The following is a 20,230-nucleotide window of genomic DNA, read 5'->3' on the forward strand; positions in this document are numbered from 1 at the left end:
GGGCGAATAATAATCGTCGCAACGAAAATCGTGCCATGAACGCGACGTGCCATCTCGAGAGCACGATTCCATGGCTCTCCTCATCTATCTTCCAGCGCGTTGGTAGCGAAAAAAGAAGGCATAATTAAATTAAATTAAGCTCCCTCCTCTCTCGCTCTTCTCCTCGTCCTCATACTCCTACTCTACCTCTTACTCCTACTCTACTCTTCTTCTTACTCTGTTTCTCCGCTCTTCTCACCTTCGGCCCTTTCCTCTTCGTCTTCCTTCTCTTTCTTTCTCTCCTACCGGCGGCGATAGTCCGCACCCGATGCCGCCTTTATTTGCAAGCAATTTGCGCCCCTGGATCGCCCTGCAAAAAATCTCAAAATAATGCCCGAGTATTAATCATATTCCCCTCTCGAACCGGCGTTCCCTCTTCTTCGTCTTCTTCTTCGTCTTCGTCTTCTTCTTCTTCTTCTTCCGCCATCTTTTCGTAACTCGACGATCCTCTCTCCCGAGCCTGCCTCCTCTCTCTCGTAACTGTGTGTACCGTGTCCTCCTCCTCCTCCTTCTCCTTCTTTTCCTCCTTCTCTTCTTCTTCTTTCTCCTTCTCCTCTCTCCCTTTTCCTTCCTACTCTCAGAACGTCCATTCTTCCATGCCGCGTACTTTCGTCCTATGATTATACGTTATTCTACTCTACGTGCTAGACTGAAAGTACTAGAGTCTCTTAAAGTTATAATCATATTGCGAGGAGGGTACACGTTGATAGATTCTATTTTTGTAATTAATGCCTCGGGGAGCGATTCATTTACAATGTTACAGGCTGCTTCTCACAGCTTTTGATACATCGTCCAAATGAATTTCCTCTTAATGCGAAAAACGTCGGAAGAGTCTTATGACTTACATTACGTTAACACGATATATCATACAAAATGATGTTCACGGTTCAAATATTTAAATCGTATTTAACATTTGTTGGAAATAAATAACAAAAAAAAAAAAAGAACAAAAAAAATTATACGGGATTCAAAATTTCTTCGATTTTTTGAGAGCTGGAAGACCGCTGTCGTATTCGGACACGTTCAACATCCTTACTTTCTTCAGGGCTCCCGTTTTATGATGAACGCCATCTTGTTTCCCTTGTATCTTCCGATCAGGCCTGAAAACAGTCACGGATAACGGCCCTTAATCGTCGTATTACGGCTAACCCACAATTTTCGGTAATTCGACGTAAACGACATGTGGCGAGGACAGCGCGAGGTAATCGAAAATTGATAAAAAGAAAAAAAAAAAAAAAGAAAGAGAAAAGAAAAGAAAGAAATGGGACTCGCTTCAAAAAGCAAGGATATATCTCTCCCTTTTGCTCACAGGTTGGAGACGGACAGTGGTCTAACAAAAAGATAGTAGAAACGAGAGAACGAGAGAAAAAGATAGAGAGAAAGGTTCTCCTTTCAACTGCCGTGCCGAATTTCGCGTTCGTCACCATTTCTTTCTAAACTCGACGTACCGTGACCGTGAATTTATAAGTATTTCAAAGAGCAGTAGTAAACGTATATATAGGAAAGATCATCGCCCATCTTGTCGGACGACGGATTTAAAACCGAACATAAAACCGATACGAAAACGAAACAGAGTCCGTCCTTTATTAGGATCGATCGCGTCATGTAGGAGACGGTCTATTTAAACCCGTCGACGAGGAGGACTCTTACGAATACGGACGTGAAAGCGTACGAATTAGAACGCATACATAGTCGCTTCTATAGTTAGGGAGAGGTGCGCGCGAGCGCAGAAACGAGCGTAATCGTAGCCACAGAGGCGTACACCGTGGGGTCTCTCGATTCATTGGACCGTCGGCTTGGTGCCCGCCTTTCACCCATTAAAACTGACTTGGCTCTTTCTCTCTCTCTCTCTTTCTCTCTCTTTCTAGCTGGCCGAAGGGTACTTGCTGCGTACCAAAAGCACGCCCATTGAAAATACATTATAAACACGTTAATACGAATACCCTTTATTAAAAAGACCAGCGGTTCGTGTATCGGTTATGAAAGATGTCGATAAGGAGAGGGAAAGAGAAAGAAAGAGAAAGAGAGAGAGAGAGAGAGAGGGAGAGAAAGAGGGAGAAATAGGGAAATTAGATCACGAGTCGTTAAGTGGGGGATGAAAGAGTTGCGTAGAGGTGGAAAGGCGGATTCCGTGGTTTCCGTAAATGGCAGAAGCAGAGCCGACCGGAAGCGGTGGTCGCATCAGTCTGTTTAATAGCCGTATTGTATAATTATGAACAATAGAGCGACAGATAGATAGAGAGGGAATGAAAGAGAAACAAGGATATGAGGATAGAGAAGCTTGGAGGAGAAGGGCAAAAGCCGGCCAAACGTTATACGAAACGCATACAGTTGTGGAGAATAGAGAGAGAAAGAGGAAGATAGATAAATAGAGAGAGAGAGAGAGAGAGAGAGAGAGAGAGAGAGAGAGAGAGAGAGAGAGAGAAATAGAGTGTAGAGATTCGAGAGTAACGGAGATATCGCGGGGGAGAGACGAAATAGCGAGGACAAGCACGATGAGAGGCGTATGGCTTATGGCTTGGCAGCCACCGTAGAACACGTCCGTCCGTTCTCTGTACATGACGGATGACAGAACGCGACAGTTTTGACGTGAGCAACCTCTCTCTAGGAGCCACGGACCGTCGTCCGCGTTATGCGTACGCGTTCTACGTGTCGCACACGCCGACATATTTGCTCTCTATCTCTCTTTATCATTCACTCGCACTACGTGCATCGCGGTTAGCGCGCTAAGCCACGCGTGAATCCGTCATTAATACCACTGCTATCGTCTCCACACGCCGTAGGATGTTACTCGCGATTGTTCGCGATGAAATGCTGACGGTTGTGACCAGCAAAGAACAAATCTGATTACAAACTCGACGTGCACTCTCTCATCGACGATTGCATTGTTTAATTAAGAAATTAGCCAAGCGTATCGTTCCAAGGAACAAAAAGAAAAAAAAAAAGGTTAATCTAATCCATTCGTACACTTACCGATCGATCGTAAGCCTGTTGTTGTGCTTGACTTTAATATCCTCCTGTTCGCGTAACTTCTTTCCGATTCCACCGATTCGCTGAGGCCGATCGCTCAGGCCAAAACTCTTCGCGTAATGACCCAAGTGAAGCTCCTTTCGATTGAAGAACTCTCGCAATTCGTGTGGATAAGTCGAGTAGAAACGAATCCAGGAAACGTACGCTAATGAAACAATAATCAAATGCGTCAAACATTCGTCATTTTTATAGGTTTAACTGATTTCAAATATCCCGATAACTCGTTGAATTTTATTTCGTCTATATTCGTCGATACTGTTTCTGAGAATTAATACGATTTACAAAGTATTTTCCATCTAGATCTCTTTGTCTCTCTGTTCTTGAACGATTTCATATATTTTTCTATGATTTCAAAGCACGTTCGTTAACACGTTTTCAGAAACTATTAAACTTATGTTAGTCGTACATTATATACATACAATTTCAATGTAATGATTGCTTATACCCTATATATATCTAATACACTCGTATTAATCGTGCTTCCATTAAGACGACGGGGCTGGACTAGTATACGATTCTATGGGGTATACGTGTGTCCCGCCGCGAGCTATTACGGAGCATTAACAGGGGTCGAGTCAAGTGCTGTAGCTAATAGTCACCCCTCTCTCACTTCTCTCTCTCTCTCTCTCTCTCTCTCTTCGCATCTCTAGCTTCCGTACACGGGTGAGAAATCCTGGGGTTCTCTGGTCCTGAGAGAATTCGACATGTGCTAGTACGCTGTTACTCTGTCGTTCCGTGCGAAAATCTTTTCACCGTAAAGTCTCTTCGACCGTTCGATCCTTCGAAATAAAAAAGAAAAAAGAAAAAGACCAATCGCACGAATCGTAAATTCTTTCGACTCGTAACTACTCCATGAAGTTAAATCGTATTCTTTGAATCAGAAAATAATTTCTCTTAGAAAAATTTTACACAGATATTTCCTTCAAAATTTACTTGAGATCGTTATTAAAAATATTTTCTTATAACCATCAAAATAATTTCATCATCTTGTAACTTTCATGTAACGCGTAAATATAACTGTATTTTTTAATTTTGATTTTATTTTCTTTTGCTCACAAAAGTATTAATTAATTCATATCTCGAAAGTTACTGCAAAGTACAAATCATAATAGTGTATAATTGTATTACTATTATAATGTATACTAATATAATATACTAAATATTATTATATACTCTATTTATTTTTTACACATTCTAATGTTAGATTGAAACAAAACTTCGTAACATTTTCCAATAGGCGATATATTAAATAAGCTACGAACTGTTACTTCAACTTAATATTATATAAAAAGAATACTAAATATTATTATATTTAATTATGTTAATTATACTAATACAAGTTATGTTATAAATTTCGCATTTTGAATTAAACACAAATAAAAATTGGATTTATAATGATTTTAATTCTGATAATTTGACGAGGGAGACCTTATGCCTCGACGTTTTCCGCTCTGATTTCCTCCTGCTTTCTGCCTTGACTTGTCTCTTCCGTACATAAGAAACCGAGTAGAAAGATCTTTCTCCACGTTCGAAGTCGACGTTGAAAAGGGAGAAATGTTTTTCTCCATTTAACGCATAAATCTTACGATGCGGCGGTACCCGGAAGAAAGAGAGAGAGAGAGAGAGAGAGAAAGAAGAGCGAGAAGGATGTAAAAGCGAGAGGGGTGAACGTAAGAGCGACCGCCGTGCAGGGTGGCATTGTTCCTAAGTGATGTAACTGCGTCTTATTGTATTTGTATCCTGTATCGTATTGTTAAGAGTCTCTCACCACAAAGCGTAAGTGGTTTTGGCGGAAGCCACATTCAGTGGTTGGATTGTGTTGGCCACCCCCTCTGAAAGGCGCATGGACTGCGTACAGTGAATTCGATCTAACTCAAAAGTACTCAAACCTGTACTTAGATATATACTTTCCTAGTTGTTCGATCATAAGAACGAATATCAAATTTTGTTAATGAAAATTCTAATCTCGAGTTACAAAATTATATTAATTATTCAATTTAATAAATTAAAATCGTATTAATTTCTTCGATTTTATACGGATATTAAAAAGAAACTATCGACGAATGAACTATCATCAATTATCAAAACCAATAAATGATTATTTAGAAACTTTAAAGAACATTCGTAAAGAAGCTGAAATAAGAGTTATTTCGAAGAGAGTGTAGCTTGAGTAGCACTATTAGAAGGGGGTGAGATATATATGCGGGACGGAATGGATGAATCCCTTAGCTTAGTGGCGAGGGTTGAGAACACAGGGGGTTGTTCTCGCTATTGAGAGCCGTTCGGCTCTATTGGGGTGATAATGTTACGAATTAGTGAGATTTCCACTTCCCCGCTTGCTAGCCTTCACCTCGGCCTTAGTCAGGAATTAAATAAATTCGGAGGTAACGTAGGAGGAAGCTAGGAAATGGTCATGCTACGCCATTATTCTTTATTTCATCTCTGTTTTTGTACTTTTTTTTTATCGCTTTATTCTTTTTTTTTTTATCTTCTCTTCGATTCGATTGTCGACGTATTCTTCTTCTTATTTTGTTTGTTTGATTGTAAATCAATATCTAATAAAATATAGAAAACGACGGTTGAGAATATGAGTTCAAAGAAATCGTTAAATAATTAATTTCCAATTTTTCTTCCTCCTCCCCCCTTCTCCTCTCTCTTTCTTCCTCTTTCTCAGCTTCACTCTCTTCCGATGAAAGCAAGCTACGCGCGAAAAGTGCAACACCAGAGGTCGAGAGTAACGTGGCAATTAATCTATCAATCACTGGTACGTGCGTAGGAACGGTCAAGTGGTTAGCTGTGTACCGTCACTCAAGTCCGGAATGGCTAAGCGCTCAAAAACCGTGGCTAACCTTCGTGTAAAGCCACGCTTGATGCCGAACAAGTTTGAAGCTCGAAAGCCAAGCAGAAAGATTTATGGCCCTTCGGCGCGTTCTTTTCTTGGAAAGCTTCATCGTTGAGCCGATTAAGTTCGTTGATGCGACATATACCTTTCCAATATGAAAATGCTTTTCTTTGGAAGATGGCCGATATTTGCAAGTAACGTTCATCGATAAAAATGTAGCTGAAGAAAAAAGAGAGGGAGAGAGAGAGAGAGAGAGAGAGAAAGAAAGAGAGAGAAAGAAAGAATAAGTTATCATACGGATATACATTATTCGCGACAACGAACATGGTTCGTGAACGATTCAATCGATCATCGACGGAATGCGAGTATAAAAGGAAAGAGAGAGAGAGAGAGAGAGAGAGAGAGAGAGAGAGAGAGAGAGAGAGAGAGAGAGAGAGAGAGAGAGAGAGAGAGAGGCTAAAGCAGTAAAATGAAGGAAACATCTTCGTTTCGCGGGGAAAGCGATGCGGCAAAGGGGAGCTGAGTTTTCTCCCTTCGAACCAATTCGAATCGTCGCATCTTAATGGATTTATTATTGCAGCCAGTAAATTCTTTCTCGTAACAACCCTAATAGAGTAAGCATGGCATGGCAAACAAGATCATCCCTCCTCGTCTATAGACTATGTAAATATCTGAGTGGCAGGAGAGAGCGAAAAGAGACCGAGACAGAGGAAGGGAGTGGTAACGGAGAGCGAACCCCCCATAGCGTAGTCGTATAAGAGTTACTTTATATGCGAGTAGGGTGCTCACTGGAATTGGTTTACTCTACCCTGAAGTCAGCTCGCTTTCGTTCCAATCCAACTGAATCAGAGTAGGTGTTCCCTCATCCTTCGTAGATCCTCTTCACTAGCTCGTGTTCCGCGAACAGAGAGATAAAGGAAATCGTGTTAAACGGACAACCGTGTGAGTTGTTACGTGTTACCTACACGCGTTACGTTTCTACCTTACGGTTTATCCTTTACGAAAATTTCCTTCTCGTTAAGTCAAAGATTACGCTTCGCTAAAGTAAAAGACTTTAATCCAATGTTCAAGAAAGAAAATAAAAAAGAACGATAGAAAAAAGGGGGGGGGGGGTGAATGAATTCTACCTACCTTTGCATGCTTTATCGTGAAGTTTTCTGTCCTCGAATATCAAAGATTCGTATTCTCTCTGAAGAGCAATCGCAGCTTCTTGGACAGAACGGTGTTTCGACGAAGGTCCTATTAACTTGCCTAATATCATCTCCATGTCTATCTGATTGATCCGAATTCGCTTGGACTCGAGCATTCGCACGAATTCGACTTCCGGCGGTGTAAGGAAAATGATGGCTGATCCGGAAGAACCAGCACGTGCCGTTCGACCAATTCGATGCACGTAATCCCTAGCTGAAAGTGGTCCCGTGTATTGAACAACGCAATCCACCTTCGGCAAATCCAATCCACGCGCTGCGACGTCCTGATGCGAAATGAAAAATTAATAAAATGTATGACGGGAAAAGAGAAGAAGGGAGAGGACGTAGAGACGTCGATGTAAGAGATTCTAAGTGATCTACCCTCCGTCATAAATCGCGTAATGCCCGTCTGTCGAATGTCAAATACGTCTCGTTCTTTAACGTATAAGCAAAGAGACACCACGGCGTTTACGGAGTCAACCTGCCGAGTACAAATACTTTACAAACCGGAGGACCGATTTCTCGTTTTGTACGAAGGTGAATATGCGAGCGCCTGCTGCGGAACCCCAACGGCGAACGTTTGAGCACGGCCCTGATTTCTTGGCGTTCGGTTGCTCGATGATTTACCGTAGTAGACTACGTAGAGTTCTCCGTTGACGGCCCTGAAGACTAATCCACTCTGGCCCACCACGAGCCAACGATACTTATAGTCGAGAAAGGAACGTCGTGAAGTTGAAAATTCTCTCGCGGCACGATACAAATTTCTTGTTTGTCTTTGCATCGAATTAATTCGGCGCTTGCCTCCGACAGCGCCAGAGTCAGGCGCCAGGGTGAAGGAGTACGAGAAAAAAATTCCGGCTATCGATAGAGAAATAAATAATATATAGCTAGAGGTATCTACCTACACACCGATTTCTACCCTCGGCCATCTTTCATTCGTGTATTAAGAATTTGAATTGGTTCTTTCAGTCAATTTATATTTCTTCGTCTATCCTAGCACTCCGAATTAATTCTCATTAAAATACCTCGAGATTATTTCTTATATGCTATTTATCAAGATGTATGACGTTCGATCGATAATTTTAAAGAAACAAAAATCAATAAATAAATAAGTAAATGAAAAGGAAATAAAAATAAAAACGATCGACGTCGAGATTCGTTCGAATCCGTTTGACGATCCAATCGAATCACGTACGTACCTGAAACTCGTCGAGATCGAACAAACTGGATATTATTTGCCACTGTTTTCGATCTACTGATGCTTAACCGGTACTGCAGAAGAGCAGCGATCGATGAAGGCGATTAAGATAAACGATCGTTTAGGAGTCGGAGCACGATCGCGGCCAGGGATATCCAGAATAGATCACCCACTCAAAACATCTCACTCGTATCATATATCACTCGGTGGATCCGGATTCACCACCGCTGAGAGCCGCGGAACATTCCAACCGCGGAGCCCCTCGTGGCTTTTCAACGTAGAAATTAATAATACTGTCATAAAATCCCCGTTGAAGTGACGCCATAAAACGTGGGCGGCTTCGATCGTCCTCCACCGTGCATTTCGTGCCGCAACCGTCGACCAAGTCGACACGTAATTTTTAATGTCGGACAAAGCAAACATAAGTTCCATCCCGACGAAATACAAAAGTCGCGTCTTTATTTTCTAGATATCCGATCTTGTGCGAATTACGCGTCAAATAATCGAGAAGAGTAGAAACGTCCTTAAGAAGAAAGATTTTGAAAAAAATTAAAAACTGCTTGATATTTAATCGCGCACTATAGGACTTAACGAGGGAACGAAAAAGATGATAACGAAAGTCGACGATACGATCGCCTGATTCAAGCGAGTTAATTCAGATGGTGTGAAAACGTCGTCCAAGTTGCGTGACCAAGTTGGATTTTTATAATGACGATCATTCAATATCTTGAATAGTTTTTATAGTAAAAATGTAACTCGTCGTAGGTTTAATTAATAAAATACAGCAACTTCGTCGGCTAGCTAGCGCATCTTGATGATGCAAATAAAAAAGTAAAGTTCACTACTTTCACCGGTAGACGATTACGAATAGATAGAGATCGTAATGGACATTGGAAAGTATAGAAAATTGATCCATTGCCTAATCCGAGATTGATCTAACCGGCTTATGGTGAGATTAATCGATCGGAAAATAATGTATTAACGTATTTATATATGTACGTTTGAATTCGTCATACAAATGATATTTTTCTATGAATTATTAACGCGAATAAGATTTTAATGAACATATTTGACTTTTTTAGATTTGTCCTGTTTCGCGATGGAATTTCTGTTGGTCGTTATTGGCAAACGAGAATTTACCGATTAATATAGCAGGAGAACGGTTAAAGAAATCACTGGCACAGAACGAGCCAACGATCATAATTATACTCGTTACGAAGGCCTCGTGTGTACACATAATTTTTAACCTGCGGACACAGCGTGGGTCCAAAGATATTAAATTCCGTCCTGAAAGAATAAGCCGCGAGATAATTTACAGCTCTGGGAGTGCCGACGGGTATCCACGGCTTTTCTTCCGCTCTTTCTTTCTCTGGATCCTTTTCTTTCACTGATATTTTGTATTAACTCCTGCGGTGGCGAAAGCACCGTCATTCTCCTAATACATAATACGTACTACGCGAAACTAATCGCTACGCTTGGGATCGTGTTCGCCTTTCAATCTCATCCGACCGATTTTCGGATATTCGATGTACAATTGACAAAGATTGACGTTGACGTCAAATTAAAACAGATAATAAATCGACGCGATTCTTATCCTTTTCGAGTCTCAATTAAACCGGTGATTATGAAACTGTTCTAAGTCATTTAAGATATTAAAAGACATACTTTGTCACACGCTATTCTTAACATTTTTAAATTACATAAAGGAATTATTTTCAAAGAATAAATACTTTTTCTGTTCGACATTACATAAAAGTAATTCTGAAATAATTCAAACTCAACTGTTAAAATATTTCAAAATGAAAAATATATGGCCTATTATTAGATTGTTTTCATAATTACCGGCTCAATCATTAATAATAGATAAGGATAAAAAATGTTATGTACAAAATATCACTTACTGTACATAGCAAAACGCTGCTATTTGCTAGCCTGAAGTTTTTAAAAACTTCCGTCCTTTCCTTTTGGCACATATTACCGTGTAATTTTAAAAATTCCACGTTGACGAGAGGATCGGAATCTTCGTCTTCTTCGTCGCTCTGTTTAGTTAAGACAGCAGATAAGATTTCTGTATAATAATCAACCATGTCTTGTGTTGCCATAAAAACTAACATTTTATTGTGACCGGATCGCTATCAAATGATAAAACGAATATTGATAAGAAATTATGCTTACAAAATCTTCACTTATATGAAATATTTCATATTTACCTTGCATCTATCAACGATATAAGCGCTCAAAGTAACCATACGTAATTTTGGTGGAGTTATTACATAACTCTGACGCACACTTTCAGGAACTACAAAGTCTTCGTTAATCTGATCCTCATCTCCGCCAATTGTTACTAGATTTTCTTTCGCAGCATCGACAAAGACTGGATTATGCATAGCTAGTCCGGCTAATTTTTCCACAGCTTGAGTTAATGTTGCGGATAGAAGTATCGTTTGTCTTTTTGGTGGAGATTGCATGAGATCTTCTTGAGATGCTTTCGAATCTTCCTCTTTCTTTTTTGTAGGTTTCGTAAGAAACTTCTCTTCCTTTTTCTTCAACTTTACAGGAAAATCATCTTGTTCTGAATCGCTTTCGCTGTTCGAATGATATTCTTGCCTAGTTACATTTTCTTCGTTATTAATGTCATTTTTATCTATTTCAAATTTTGATATTTCATTATCATTAAAATTTTGTTCTTTCTTATGAGTTTCTTCTGAAAGAGTAGTTTCTTCATCTGTGAAAACTTTTCTATTGTTTTGTCTAAACATTTCCATAGGATCATAACCTGAGTTATCTGATTTGATATTTATTCCTTTAAGAGCATCGACTATGCTAAAAATGTAATTTGAAAATGTTAACTTTATAAACTTTTCAATATTTATAAAATTATTCTGTAAGATAATATTTTACCCTGAAATATCTTTTTCATATCCAGCATCTAACATTCTATCAGCTTCATCCAAAACAAAATGTTTTACATCGTCTAATTTTAAAGCTTCGGTATGTCTAATATGATCCAGTAGTCTACCTGGAGTACCGACCAAAATATTACAACCTTTTCTTAGCCTTGCTTTTTCTGCCTTTCTTTTTTCTCCACCTACTAAATAACCTGGCACAATCCATGTAAATGGCTGTGATAATAAAGCAAACAAAATAGATAGGCATTTGTAAACAAACATAAAAATATACTTCTATCTTAAAAAATAAGCTTGTACTAATACTTACTTTTCTTAATTTCAAAAAACACTCATAAGTTTGTAAAGCTAATTCTCTCGTAGGTACAACGACTAATGCACCTAATCCACTACTCCTTGTTAATTTAGGCCTTATCTTATGTAAGCATTCAACGATTGGTATAGCGTATGCTAATGTTTTGCCTGATCCAGTTTGAGACCTAATTAAAACATCTTTCCCAGAAAATATTTGAGGAATTGTCATTTGTTGCACAGTAGTCATTTTAGTTATGTTCATATTTTGTTCTAGATTTGATACCTTAATAAAAATGCAGCAGAAATGTTAGAAATTTCTATGATAAAATTAAAAATTTCATTCTATTAATATTACTACTAACCATAAAAGAATGTATGTCAAGATCCGAAAAATTTGTTTTTGTGAAAACTGTTTCAGTAATTGGTTTTACAAATCTTTGCCCAATATTTGGAACTTCTGGATTATTTCTAAATAAAGACGACGTTTTTCCAGTTTGTTTCTTATAAGTTTTATAAGTGTTATCAGAAGATTCATTTTTTTCTGCTTTGTATTCTGTAATACTCTTAAAATTCTTCTTTTTTCTATTATTAGTATTTATATCTAACTTTTTCAATTGCTTTATCGGAATTAATCTTTTACCAGATTGCTCTATCGTAGATTTCTCCTGCGGTGCCTGAATTATATCTTTATCGTCCGTTTTAACATTTAAAGTTACATCTGACAAAGTTGATTCTACATTTTTTGTCGCTACTTGACTTGAAAATATTTCTGACAAAGTCTTTTTCCCACTAGTCTCATTTATATTTCTTTTTTTTACGACTATTGCTTTACCCAATGACTTTTTAGAAGGCTTAACAAATGATATAATAGGTTCTTTAATAACATTCTTTTCTGTCTCAACAAGTTCTGTTACAACCTTATCGGTATCTGTACTTTGTATATTTGACGTAGAAGGTACTTTTTCTAATTTATCTGTTACAGTTGTAGATATATTATTTTTATTCTTGGATTGAATCCGTAAATCAGATAATTTCTGTGTATTCTGCGAACTATTGTGTATATTACTTTGCTGTAATTTTTTGGCAACTATAGCTGCCAATGCTTTTTGTTTAACTCTTTTGATTCCTCCGCTTTGATCAGACGGAACACTTTGCAACTTATCACTCTTCTTACTTTCTTTTTTTCCTACCGGTCCTTTCTTCAATCTTTTGATAGAACTTTTCAACTTGGACCTTCTTTTTCTCTAAATATATAGATGTTTCTTTTGATAAAACCCACATATAAGAACATAAAAATAACTTAAATTTAATTAAATACTCACGTTGGAAGATACGCCAGCTTTAGGTTCTGTCGAAACATTTAAACGAATATCCATCTCCTGTATAGTCATTGAACAATCTTATAAAAAAAAAAAAAGCGGACAATTGAATAAACACACGCTTATAAAATACACGTTAAAAACAACACGAAGCTACATAACCTCTTTTACGTACACGTTTAGTAGTCACGTGTTGACAAGGATACATCGACAATAGGGACGCTGCACGCATGCGTAAAAAAGAACTTACGAGTTCGAGACTATCGACGATATCGCTTTTTATTTTCTCGAATCATATATTTCCTCTATCCCGCTTTTGATCTTTGCGACGTCGCGTAAATATATTCACGACAATTACGCAATTGTCGTAGCGGTATCGTCGCCTACTAGAAAAACTTGCGTCGTTGTTGTTAATGATAACAGTATGCATCACGATCGATTAGACGATACTTCGATAGTAGAAATATAGACGATAGTTGAAAATCACGACAGGTTCGACATTCGCGCCTTATTGCGTTAATGTCAACGAGATGCTTCTTCCATCGGTTTTTCTCTCGGTGTGCTTAAAAGTCAACAAGTATTTTGTTTTTTAAATCTTCAAAGATAACACCACGTGCATAAGAAAACAAGTGCGTAAAGTGGCGTGAAGATATCATTAAAAGAAGTTGTTCTTTCGATAGAGAGAGAGAGAGAGAGAGAGAGAGAAAGAGAGAGAGAGAGAGATATTTTGCGAATGTGCGAAAGGCATATATAGGCAGAAGTGGTCGTCATTTTGTAGTAAACGTGTGTTTACTTCAGACCATGTGTGTTTACATTTTTTGTTCTTTTTTCACCAACTATCGAACAAGTGTCGCTCGTTGAAATGACAAAAGGATCAATCAACTGTGAAACGTGTTAGCGCTAGTTGATGTAAACTTAAACGTTCACTTCGTGCAGCCAACAATTTTCATCATTATGAGTGCATTATGTTGCATCGGTTTATCCGTAGCGTCGAGAATTATCGGTACTTATACATTGGTACGTAAAATCTATTTACGTTATTTTTCATTTATTTTAAAACGATTACATTCTCCATGTAGAATAATGTAAAAGACGTTAGAAATGTTTATCTCGTTGTTTTCCTTATCGAAAACAATACATGTTATACAATATAAACATATATTTCAACGTTTCTATCTTTAGGCTCTCTCGATACTTATAATAAACGTCTTTATGAGCCACTTTTTTATGGGAAATCACGAACATGATTTCTTCGGAACTCTTGAATCCTGGGCTCCCATTGGCTTGAATTGGACTCTTATATTCAAATATTTTCGATTGGATAGACAATGTAATTAATTTTCAATCTCGAGCAATTTTCTTTTAATTATACATACGTTCTCTCGATGATATAATAATATTATATAAAATAAATTTTCAGCTCAAGTCATTGCCATTTGTTCGTACGCTATTCTCGTGTATAGTATGCTGTTTTTAATATCAAGCGCGTATCTTACGTATGGATCGATCACGGTGAGTACTTTGATCCTAAACCATTTCATAAAAAGTATCTCTTGTTTGTTCATTGTTCTTCTTTTTGTAACAAGTAAGAAGTAAAAGAAAAGTAAAAGAAAAAAAAAAAAAAAAAGGAAAGAGAAATAAAAAAGAAACCTTGGATGACGTGTAGATCGATCAAACACATAGCTTCTTTACACGATAGAATATTTTTGGCACGTAACGACCTCGTCTAAACTCGCTAACGATCTCGCTAACTTCCGCATGTGTTTACAGAGGAAATCTAAGTATGCCGTGCCTTGGTTATATATGCAAATGGTTAGCATAATAGATCAGTCGACGGCGCTGGGTATTCAATTGATGCACGAACGGTACGATGTTTTCGATAAATCGACGTGGTACATTCCACTCTGTTGCACTTATTTACGTAAGTATTATTCAAATTGACTCCTGGTTAGTACGATTAATCGTATCCTTCGTTAATTGTTAGTACTCAATGCATATTTCTGGATGGTCGTGCAAAGTGCACGCAGAGAATGGTCGAAAAACAGAGAAAATCAACAAATCTCACAAATATCTGGAAACCTTACCAATGAAGTTACAACTAAATCACCTTCCTACGTATCGTTGAGCTTCATGACAAATCAATCGTCTTATCAACCATCGAACACTTTACCCTTTTACGATACCTCGAACAGGGCGAAATGAAACGAACAGAAGGCTATATTATTCATCGTATCGAGTCGCCCAACAGGAACGAAGTTACTTCGGCTTGGGCGATATATCTGTGAAAAATTAAAATTGACTGTGTTTACGTTTTACGATAGAATAATTTTACATTACGAAGAAGGACAAGAAGGAAAGTTCCTCTTTTAAAAAGTTCTTCGTTTTTATATACGGCGCTCGAAATTTGGCGAGTTTCTAATCGAACGGATCAATATGTATTTATTTGTATAAATCTCATTTTTTTTCTTTTCTTCATTACTCGTTGATAAAGTTAATGAAAGAAATCGACGATCCATTATTACTTTCGTTTAATTCGATGTGTTTCGAAATGAGAAATCTTTGTCGATAAGCGAACTAGCAAACAACCGACGTTCCATTTCTCTCTTTTCCCTTGCATTTACGATAGTTTTCGTAGAATTTTCTAAAGTTAAGACCGCGTAATAACCATTGATATTTTTCTTTTCGGTCAATGGAACGCTCGTATTCTTTCCCTCTCTTTCTTTCTTTCTTTTTCGTCTTCTTTTACGTAAAATAGATCTCCTTCTGAAAATAAAAAAGAAAAATGTATAGTAATGCGGGTAGAACGATAAATCAGTTGAGAGATGCGACTAATAGAGTGTATCAAGCGGAGCGGTCCCTCGACCCTAAAAGAGAGAGAGAAAGAGGGAGAGAACGTTGCTGTGCATAGAGAAATATGAAAAATGGATCTCGCTTTACGTCGAAATACTTTTAAACTTAGGCGATTGAAATCTCACGCAAGCATATTCGAAGTCATAGTAAGGGAACTGATGGCTACACGTGTGTATCTCGTATATCGAACGAGCAAAACTCTTGTCAACTTTTCGTTATATACTTAGGAATAATGATCGAGATGGCAATGGTCGACGGAGGAAGGTTTTTACTTCGATTTATGTCGAATGCTTTCGTTGCTTTGCTATTTTGATCGTTCGATCGTCGTAGATATATCGAAATGGAAATTATTATCATTGATGTTTGCGTCTATACGAATCGAAGGAAAGTGATTTTGAAATTTTTACAAGGGAAAGGGTCAACGCAGTATCGTAGATACATAAGTATTTATATACGTATGAGAAGGGTATAGGTACGCGTTCTGATTGGTCGACCGCAGTACCGCTTTTAAAAAGAACTGAGCGAGTCAATTTGTAGACTGTCGCAAAGTTTTAAAACACTAGTTGACAGGCGACGGTTCAGGACCCTTATGTACTATTCCCCCTTCTATAAGAGACTCCTGAAGGATTCCACCACCATCTCTTTCCTCTTATCCTTTTTCGTTCGGTCTCGAAGCCACGATACTCAGCCCTCCGTGTCGTGGGAATCGATGGATTGTAAAATAAAACTAACTTGGCTTTTTCGTGGATCGAAAGCGGAGTACTCGGCGAAATCTCATTCTCGCGGGACTCTTTTATTTCCATATACCCCTTTTCAGGCACGACCGCAGGGAGTGTCTTACGCGATAACAATAGATACGCCTTTATGTTTTGTAAAATTGTTATGTAAAAATCCAATAGAATAGATTCTGACTTTTCATTGATTTTAAACATAAAAGTATTTAATATTAAATTGACATTATTTTAACAATTTTCAATCGATTTAAAGTCAACAATTTTAACCGACACTTCCTGCAGTGGTACATAAACTGTATGTAACATTTTGTTATATTTGATCGAGTCGATATATTGTTACAATTAAAAAAGTTTACACATACTCATACATTTAAAAAAACGTCGAACTTTCCTTTGAATCGATTAAAATCGATTAACGGTGGGATCAATCGTAGCTTTGCCCTGGTTTACTCGTGAAAAAGTGTATAGATTCGTTATTAAATATTCCTAGAAAATGCATCACAGCTATCTCATAATTTTTACATACATTTCTACATCTCGGACATGTAAAAGTATATGTATAATATTTTATAATTACTACTATGTTACGTTTATTACCATCAAAATATATATACATATATATATGTGTATATATATATGTACTTATATGTATAACAGTAACAATGTGTATATGTTATATTTATTTAATATAATTGTTCTTATAACAATATATATTATTATAATAACAATTATATATGTATATATATATATATTGTTAGTGTTACATTTACTATAACTCTTAAAATAAACATACTAAAACGTAACATAAGTATCCTAACATACATTGTTCATTACAAATATATTCTTACGAATTATCATAAAATAGAAATAAGAAATATAGAAAAAAATAAACATCCAAGCGCGCGAATAAACTATACTAATCTGCAAGATAGTGTATAATAGATATTAAATTGTTCTGATTGTAAAAAACAAAACACGTTATATCTTATTTACATGCTCTTTTCTCAAAGTCGGATGATTAATATATGACTTCTCGACTAATATCACAAATAATTTAATTAATGATAAAACTTTCTCAATTAATTATTAATATGATCGCGTTAAGAAAAGAAGACTCTGATCTGAATTAATATAAATAGATAAACGATAAAAAACATTCATAATGAAAGATTTACCACCCGCAAGTAAATCCAAAAGAGAATTGCTCGCGTTCATGTTCTTTAATAATTTTCTAAAAACAAAATTACAAACATTAATTTTTGCCAATTTTGGATTTTTCATCCTCAACGTAATGGACATTGGAGAGACTTGAATTTTTTTATTTACTATTTACAAAGTCCTACGATAACTACAAAACATTTATCCACTTTTTAGATCAACGTTGAGATGTGAATTGATTCGTAGCAGTGATGATAGTTTGACATCAAAATTGCTTGAATTTGTTGTAGATGAAAAAATGGAGCTAAGAATAATCACTGATTCTGAGACATCCTTACACACGAATACTATTTGTTAATTAAATTTGGAAAACTAAAAATTACAATTCTGCAATAAAAAATAACAATATTGCACAGTATAATGTTTGAAATCATTTTGAAAATTGATACATGTATACTAATTATATTGGAAAATACATATTATGTAAGTATACAAAATGGCGTTGTGTTAAATATACTGCCAAAACAATTGAACGATTCCCGCCGCGCATGCGCAGTATATAATGGGAATACATCTTGCGTATAATTTATTGAAAGTCAATAAATTATTGATCTTTTATCTATTATTAAAAAATAATATATAATATAAAATTCTGAAGAATATAAACTATCAAACATGTTATTAATCGAAATTAGAAAAATAGATAACTGCATATTTTTTAACGAAAGTATTTAAAATAAGTTTCTACTATAGATACGTAACTCTTTTCTATTTCCTAATTCTACATCATAAGTGAAAGCATATATTACTAATAAATCAGATAATAAAAAAGAGAGAGAAAGAGAATGTATTTTTATTTATCATATAATTCTCTTGTATATATTTTGAAAAAATAATAATTTACATAATTTTCAACCATAAATATTTAAGAATATAAATATATAAATCAATATAAATATATTAAGTAATTACATATAGGTAATTAATAAATTAAATTAAATAATTGGAAAATTATCGAAAATTTTTGGCCGATCTTTGAAACTGTTAAAATATGGGAAAAAATGTTTAGAAGAAAGAATTAAAAATGAAAAATTTGATCTCGGATATTACTGATAAATAAATTCCAAGTATTACCATACCGACCTATATAATTTCTTGCAAAATACCTGTTTTCAATGCCAAGGTATATGATAAAAAACTTTCTTGCTTGATTCCACATAGATACTGTATACATATAGGAAATATCTGGAATCGAGCTGACGTCAGCAAATGTTGAAAAAAACTGTATACGTATCTGTCTTTCACGCATGATTTTTCTACGTATATATCTATACACACACACATGTATACTTTCCTGCATTACGCAGCTTCTTGTTTCAATGTAGGTTAGTAGGTAATATATTTTTTTTTACAAAATAAAGAAAATAAAGAAAATAGACATTAAAGGATAGGCATTATTTTAAACGTAAAAGATAGACATTATTTTTCCTATTGATTCGTTTTTATCACGAATTATTAATAACATTTATAACATAACTTTAAACGTTTGCAATTAAATTTTAACGAAATAACGTGTCAATTATAAAAATTATTCTTTTATTCGATTAGTTTTTTGATTTATTAGACTAGTCACTCTTTATATCTATCTACAATATTTCAATGTTTAACATGAAATAATTGAAAAAGCTAAACAATTAATATTTCCGAATCGGTTCCCATTAAGATAATTAAACTGTGTGTAAAATCTGGTTAGATTGGATTTGTTCAATTTCTTGCTACAATTACAAAAAGTGTAGACACTTAACACAAAAAAAAAAACGAACGACTAAAAAAAGATAAGGATTGTATAAGATTCTTTTCAAATATTTTCTCAAGTTGCTTTCACATTATTATGTTATGACAAAATTGAAATGAACCGTTCGAGATTGTGCTTGTTTTCTTTTACAATTTTTCCATTCTTAACAACCCCTTCCACTTTTGAGTTTCTACATCTCGAATAAAACGATTCCGGAGGATCGCAAACGGTTGTATTTGTCCACGGAAGATGGGAAAGTTTTCGTAGAGGACGACCTATGTGAACGAGATTCCCTCGAGTAGAAATCGATCTGCTTTTCTTCGAGTTGCCGTGTAAATTGCAAAAAGAAATAGAGAAGAAGAAGAAGAAGAGGAAGATACAACGATGAAAACGATGTCGAAGCTTCTCCCTCTTCGTATTCCTGACACGTTCATCTTTCGTCATTGTGTTTTTCGTAGACAATTTCGTCGTCGTCGTCTTCGTCGTCGTTGTCGTCGTCATCACACGTATAAACGTACGTGCAGCGATCAAAGAAAATGGCTGTCGCTCGTGTGACATACATAAAAGGTACTACGATGTAATTAATCTTCTTGTATGACACTTCGGCTGGTTACGCTTGCCAGGAGCTTGCCAGAAGCCAGAACACAACATCCCACTTAACCCGAGACGCCTAGAAAACAATTAATGTGAAATTGATTAATAATTATAGTGTCCTAATTTCTTCTCTCATGTTGTCGGACGTTAGAGACGTGCCAGTCATGCGTGACCCTGAAAGAAAAGAAAAGATAGGGTGTAAGAAAGCATCTACAAAATCGGTGTACGAAACTTTTTCCGCTTGAGAAAGATTTTCGATTCGAATCGACGGAAACTCGTTT

General features: G+C 36.3%; 2 protein-coding genes across 4 annotated transcripts; one reads left to right on the forward strand and one right to left on the reverse strand.

Moving 5' to 3' along the window:
* Positions 1 to 755: 755 nt before the first annotated feature.
* Positions 756 to 13,038, reverse strand: LOC122637686 (probable ATP-dependent RNA helicase CG8611). 2 transcript variants are annotated; one of them, XM_043829988.1, is made up of 9 exons: positions 12,822 to 13,036; positions 11,862 to 12,743; positions 11,516 to 11,782; positions 11,201 to 11,421; positions 10,510 to 11,122; positions 10,201 to 10,431; positions 7,043 to 7,385; positions 3,013 to 3,214; positions 756 to 1,139 (listed from the first exon to the last, which is right to left on the reverse strand). In XM_043829988.1, the coding sequence occupies exons 1-9, from the start codon at positions 12,888 to 12,890 to the stop codon at positions 1,007 to 1,009; spliced, it is 2,961 nt and encodes a 986-aa protein (XP_043685923.1). In that variant the 5' UTR covers positions 12,891 to 13,036; the 3' UTR covers positions 756 to 1,006. The 2 variants fall into 2 exon arrangements, with proteins under 2 accessions (XP_043685923.1, XP_043685924.1); XM_043829989.1 differs by lacking the exons at positions 756 to 1,139; positions 3,013 to 3,214 and having other exon boundaries at positions 7,049 to 7,385; positions 10,187 to 10,431; positions 12,822 to 13,038.
* A 102-nt stretch (positions 13,039 to 13,140) lies between these two features.
* LOC122637687 lies at positions 13,141 to 17,668 on the forward strand. 2 transcript variants are annotated; one of them, XM_043829991.1, is made up of 5 exons: positions 13,141 to 13,835; positions 14,001 to 14,148; positions 14,239 to 14,330; positions 14,589 to 14,683; positions 14,803 to 14,925. In XM_043829991.1, the coding sequence occupies exons 1-5, from the start codon at positions 13,773 to 13,775 to the stop codon at positions 14,906 to 14,908; spliced, it is 504 nt and encodes a 167-aa protein (XP_043685926.1). In that variant the 5' UTR covers positions 13,141 to 13,772; the 3' UTR covers positions 14,909 to 14,925. The 2 variants fall into 2 exon arrangements, with proteins under 2 accessions (XP_043685926.1, XP_043685925.1); XM_043829990.1 differs by having other exon boundaries at positions 13,167 to 13,835; positions 14,589 to 14,739; positions 14,803 to 17,668.
* Positions 17,669 to 20,230: the final 2,562 nt, after the last annotated feature.

This window comes from Vespula pensylvanica, chromosome 2 (genome assembly GCF_014466175.1).
Source record: "Vespula pensylvanica isolate Volc-1 chromosome 2, ASM1446617v1, whole genome shotgun sequence".
Lineage (NCBI taxonomy): Eukaryota > Metazoa > Arthropoda > Insecta > Hymenoptera > Vespidae > Vespula > Vespula pensylvanica.

Coding starts and splice junctions, on each gene's coding strand:
- LOC122637687 (XM_043829990.1), top strand. CDS start 13,773: ATGAGTGCATTATGTTGCATCGGTTTATCCGTAGCGTCGAGAATTATC. Junction 14,331..14,588: donor TTACGTATGGATCGATCACG/GTGAGTACTTTG, acceptor ATGTGTTTACAG/AGGAAATCTAAGTATGCCGT. Junction 14,740..14,802: donor ACTCTGTTGCACTTATTTAC/GTAAGTATTATT, acceptor GTTAATTGTTAG/TACTCAATGCATATTTCTGG.
- LOC122637686 (XM_043829988.1), bottom strand. CDS start 12,890: ATGACTATACAGGAGATGGATATTCGTTTAAATGTTTCGACAGAACCT. Junction 11,422..11,515: donor GTTTTTTGAAATTAAGAAAA/GTAAGTATTAGT, acceptor TTATTATCACAG/CCATTTACATGGATTGTGCC. Junction 1,140..3,012: donor AACAGGCTTACGATCGATCG/GTAAGTGTACGA, acceptor GACTGTTTTCAG/GCCTGATCGGAAGATACAAG.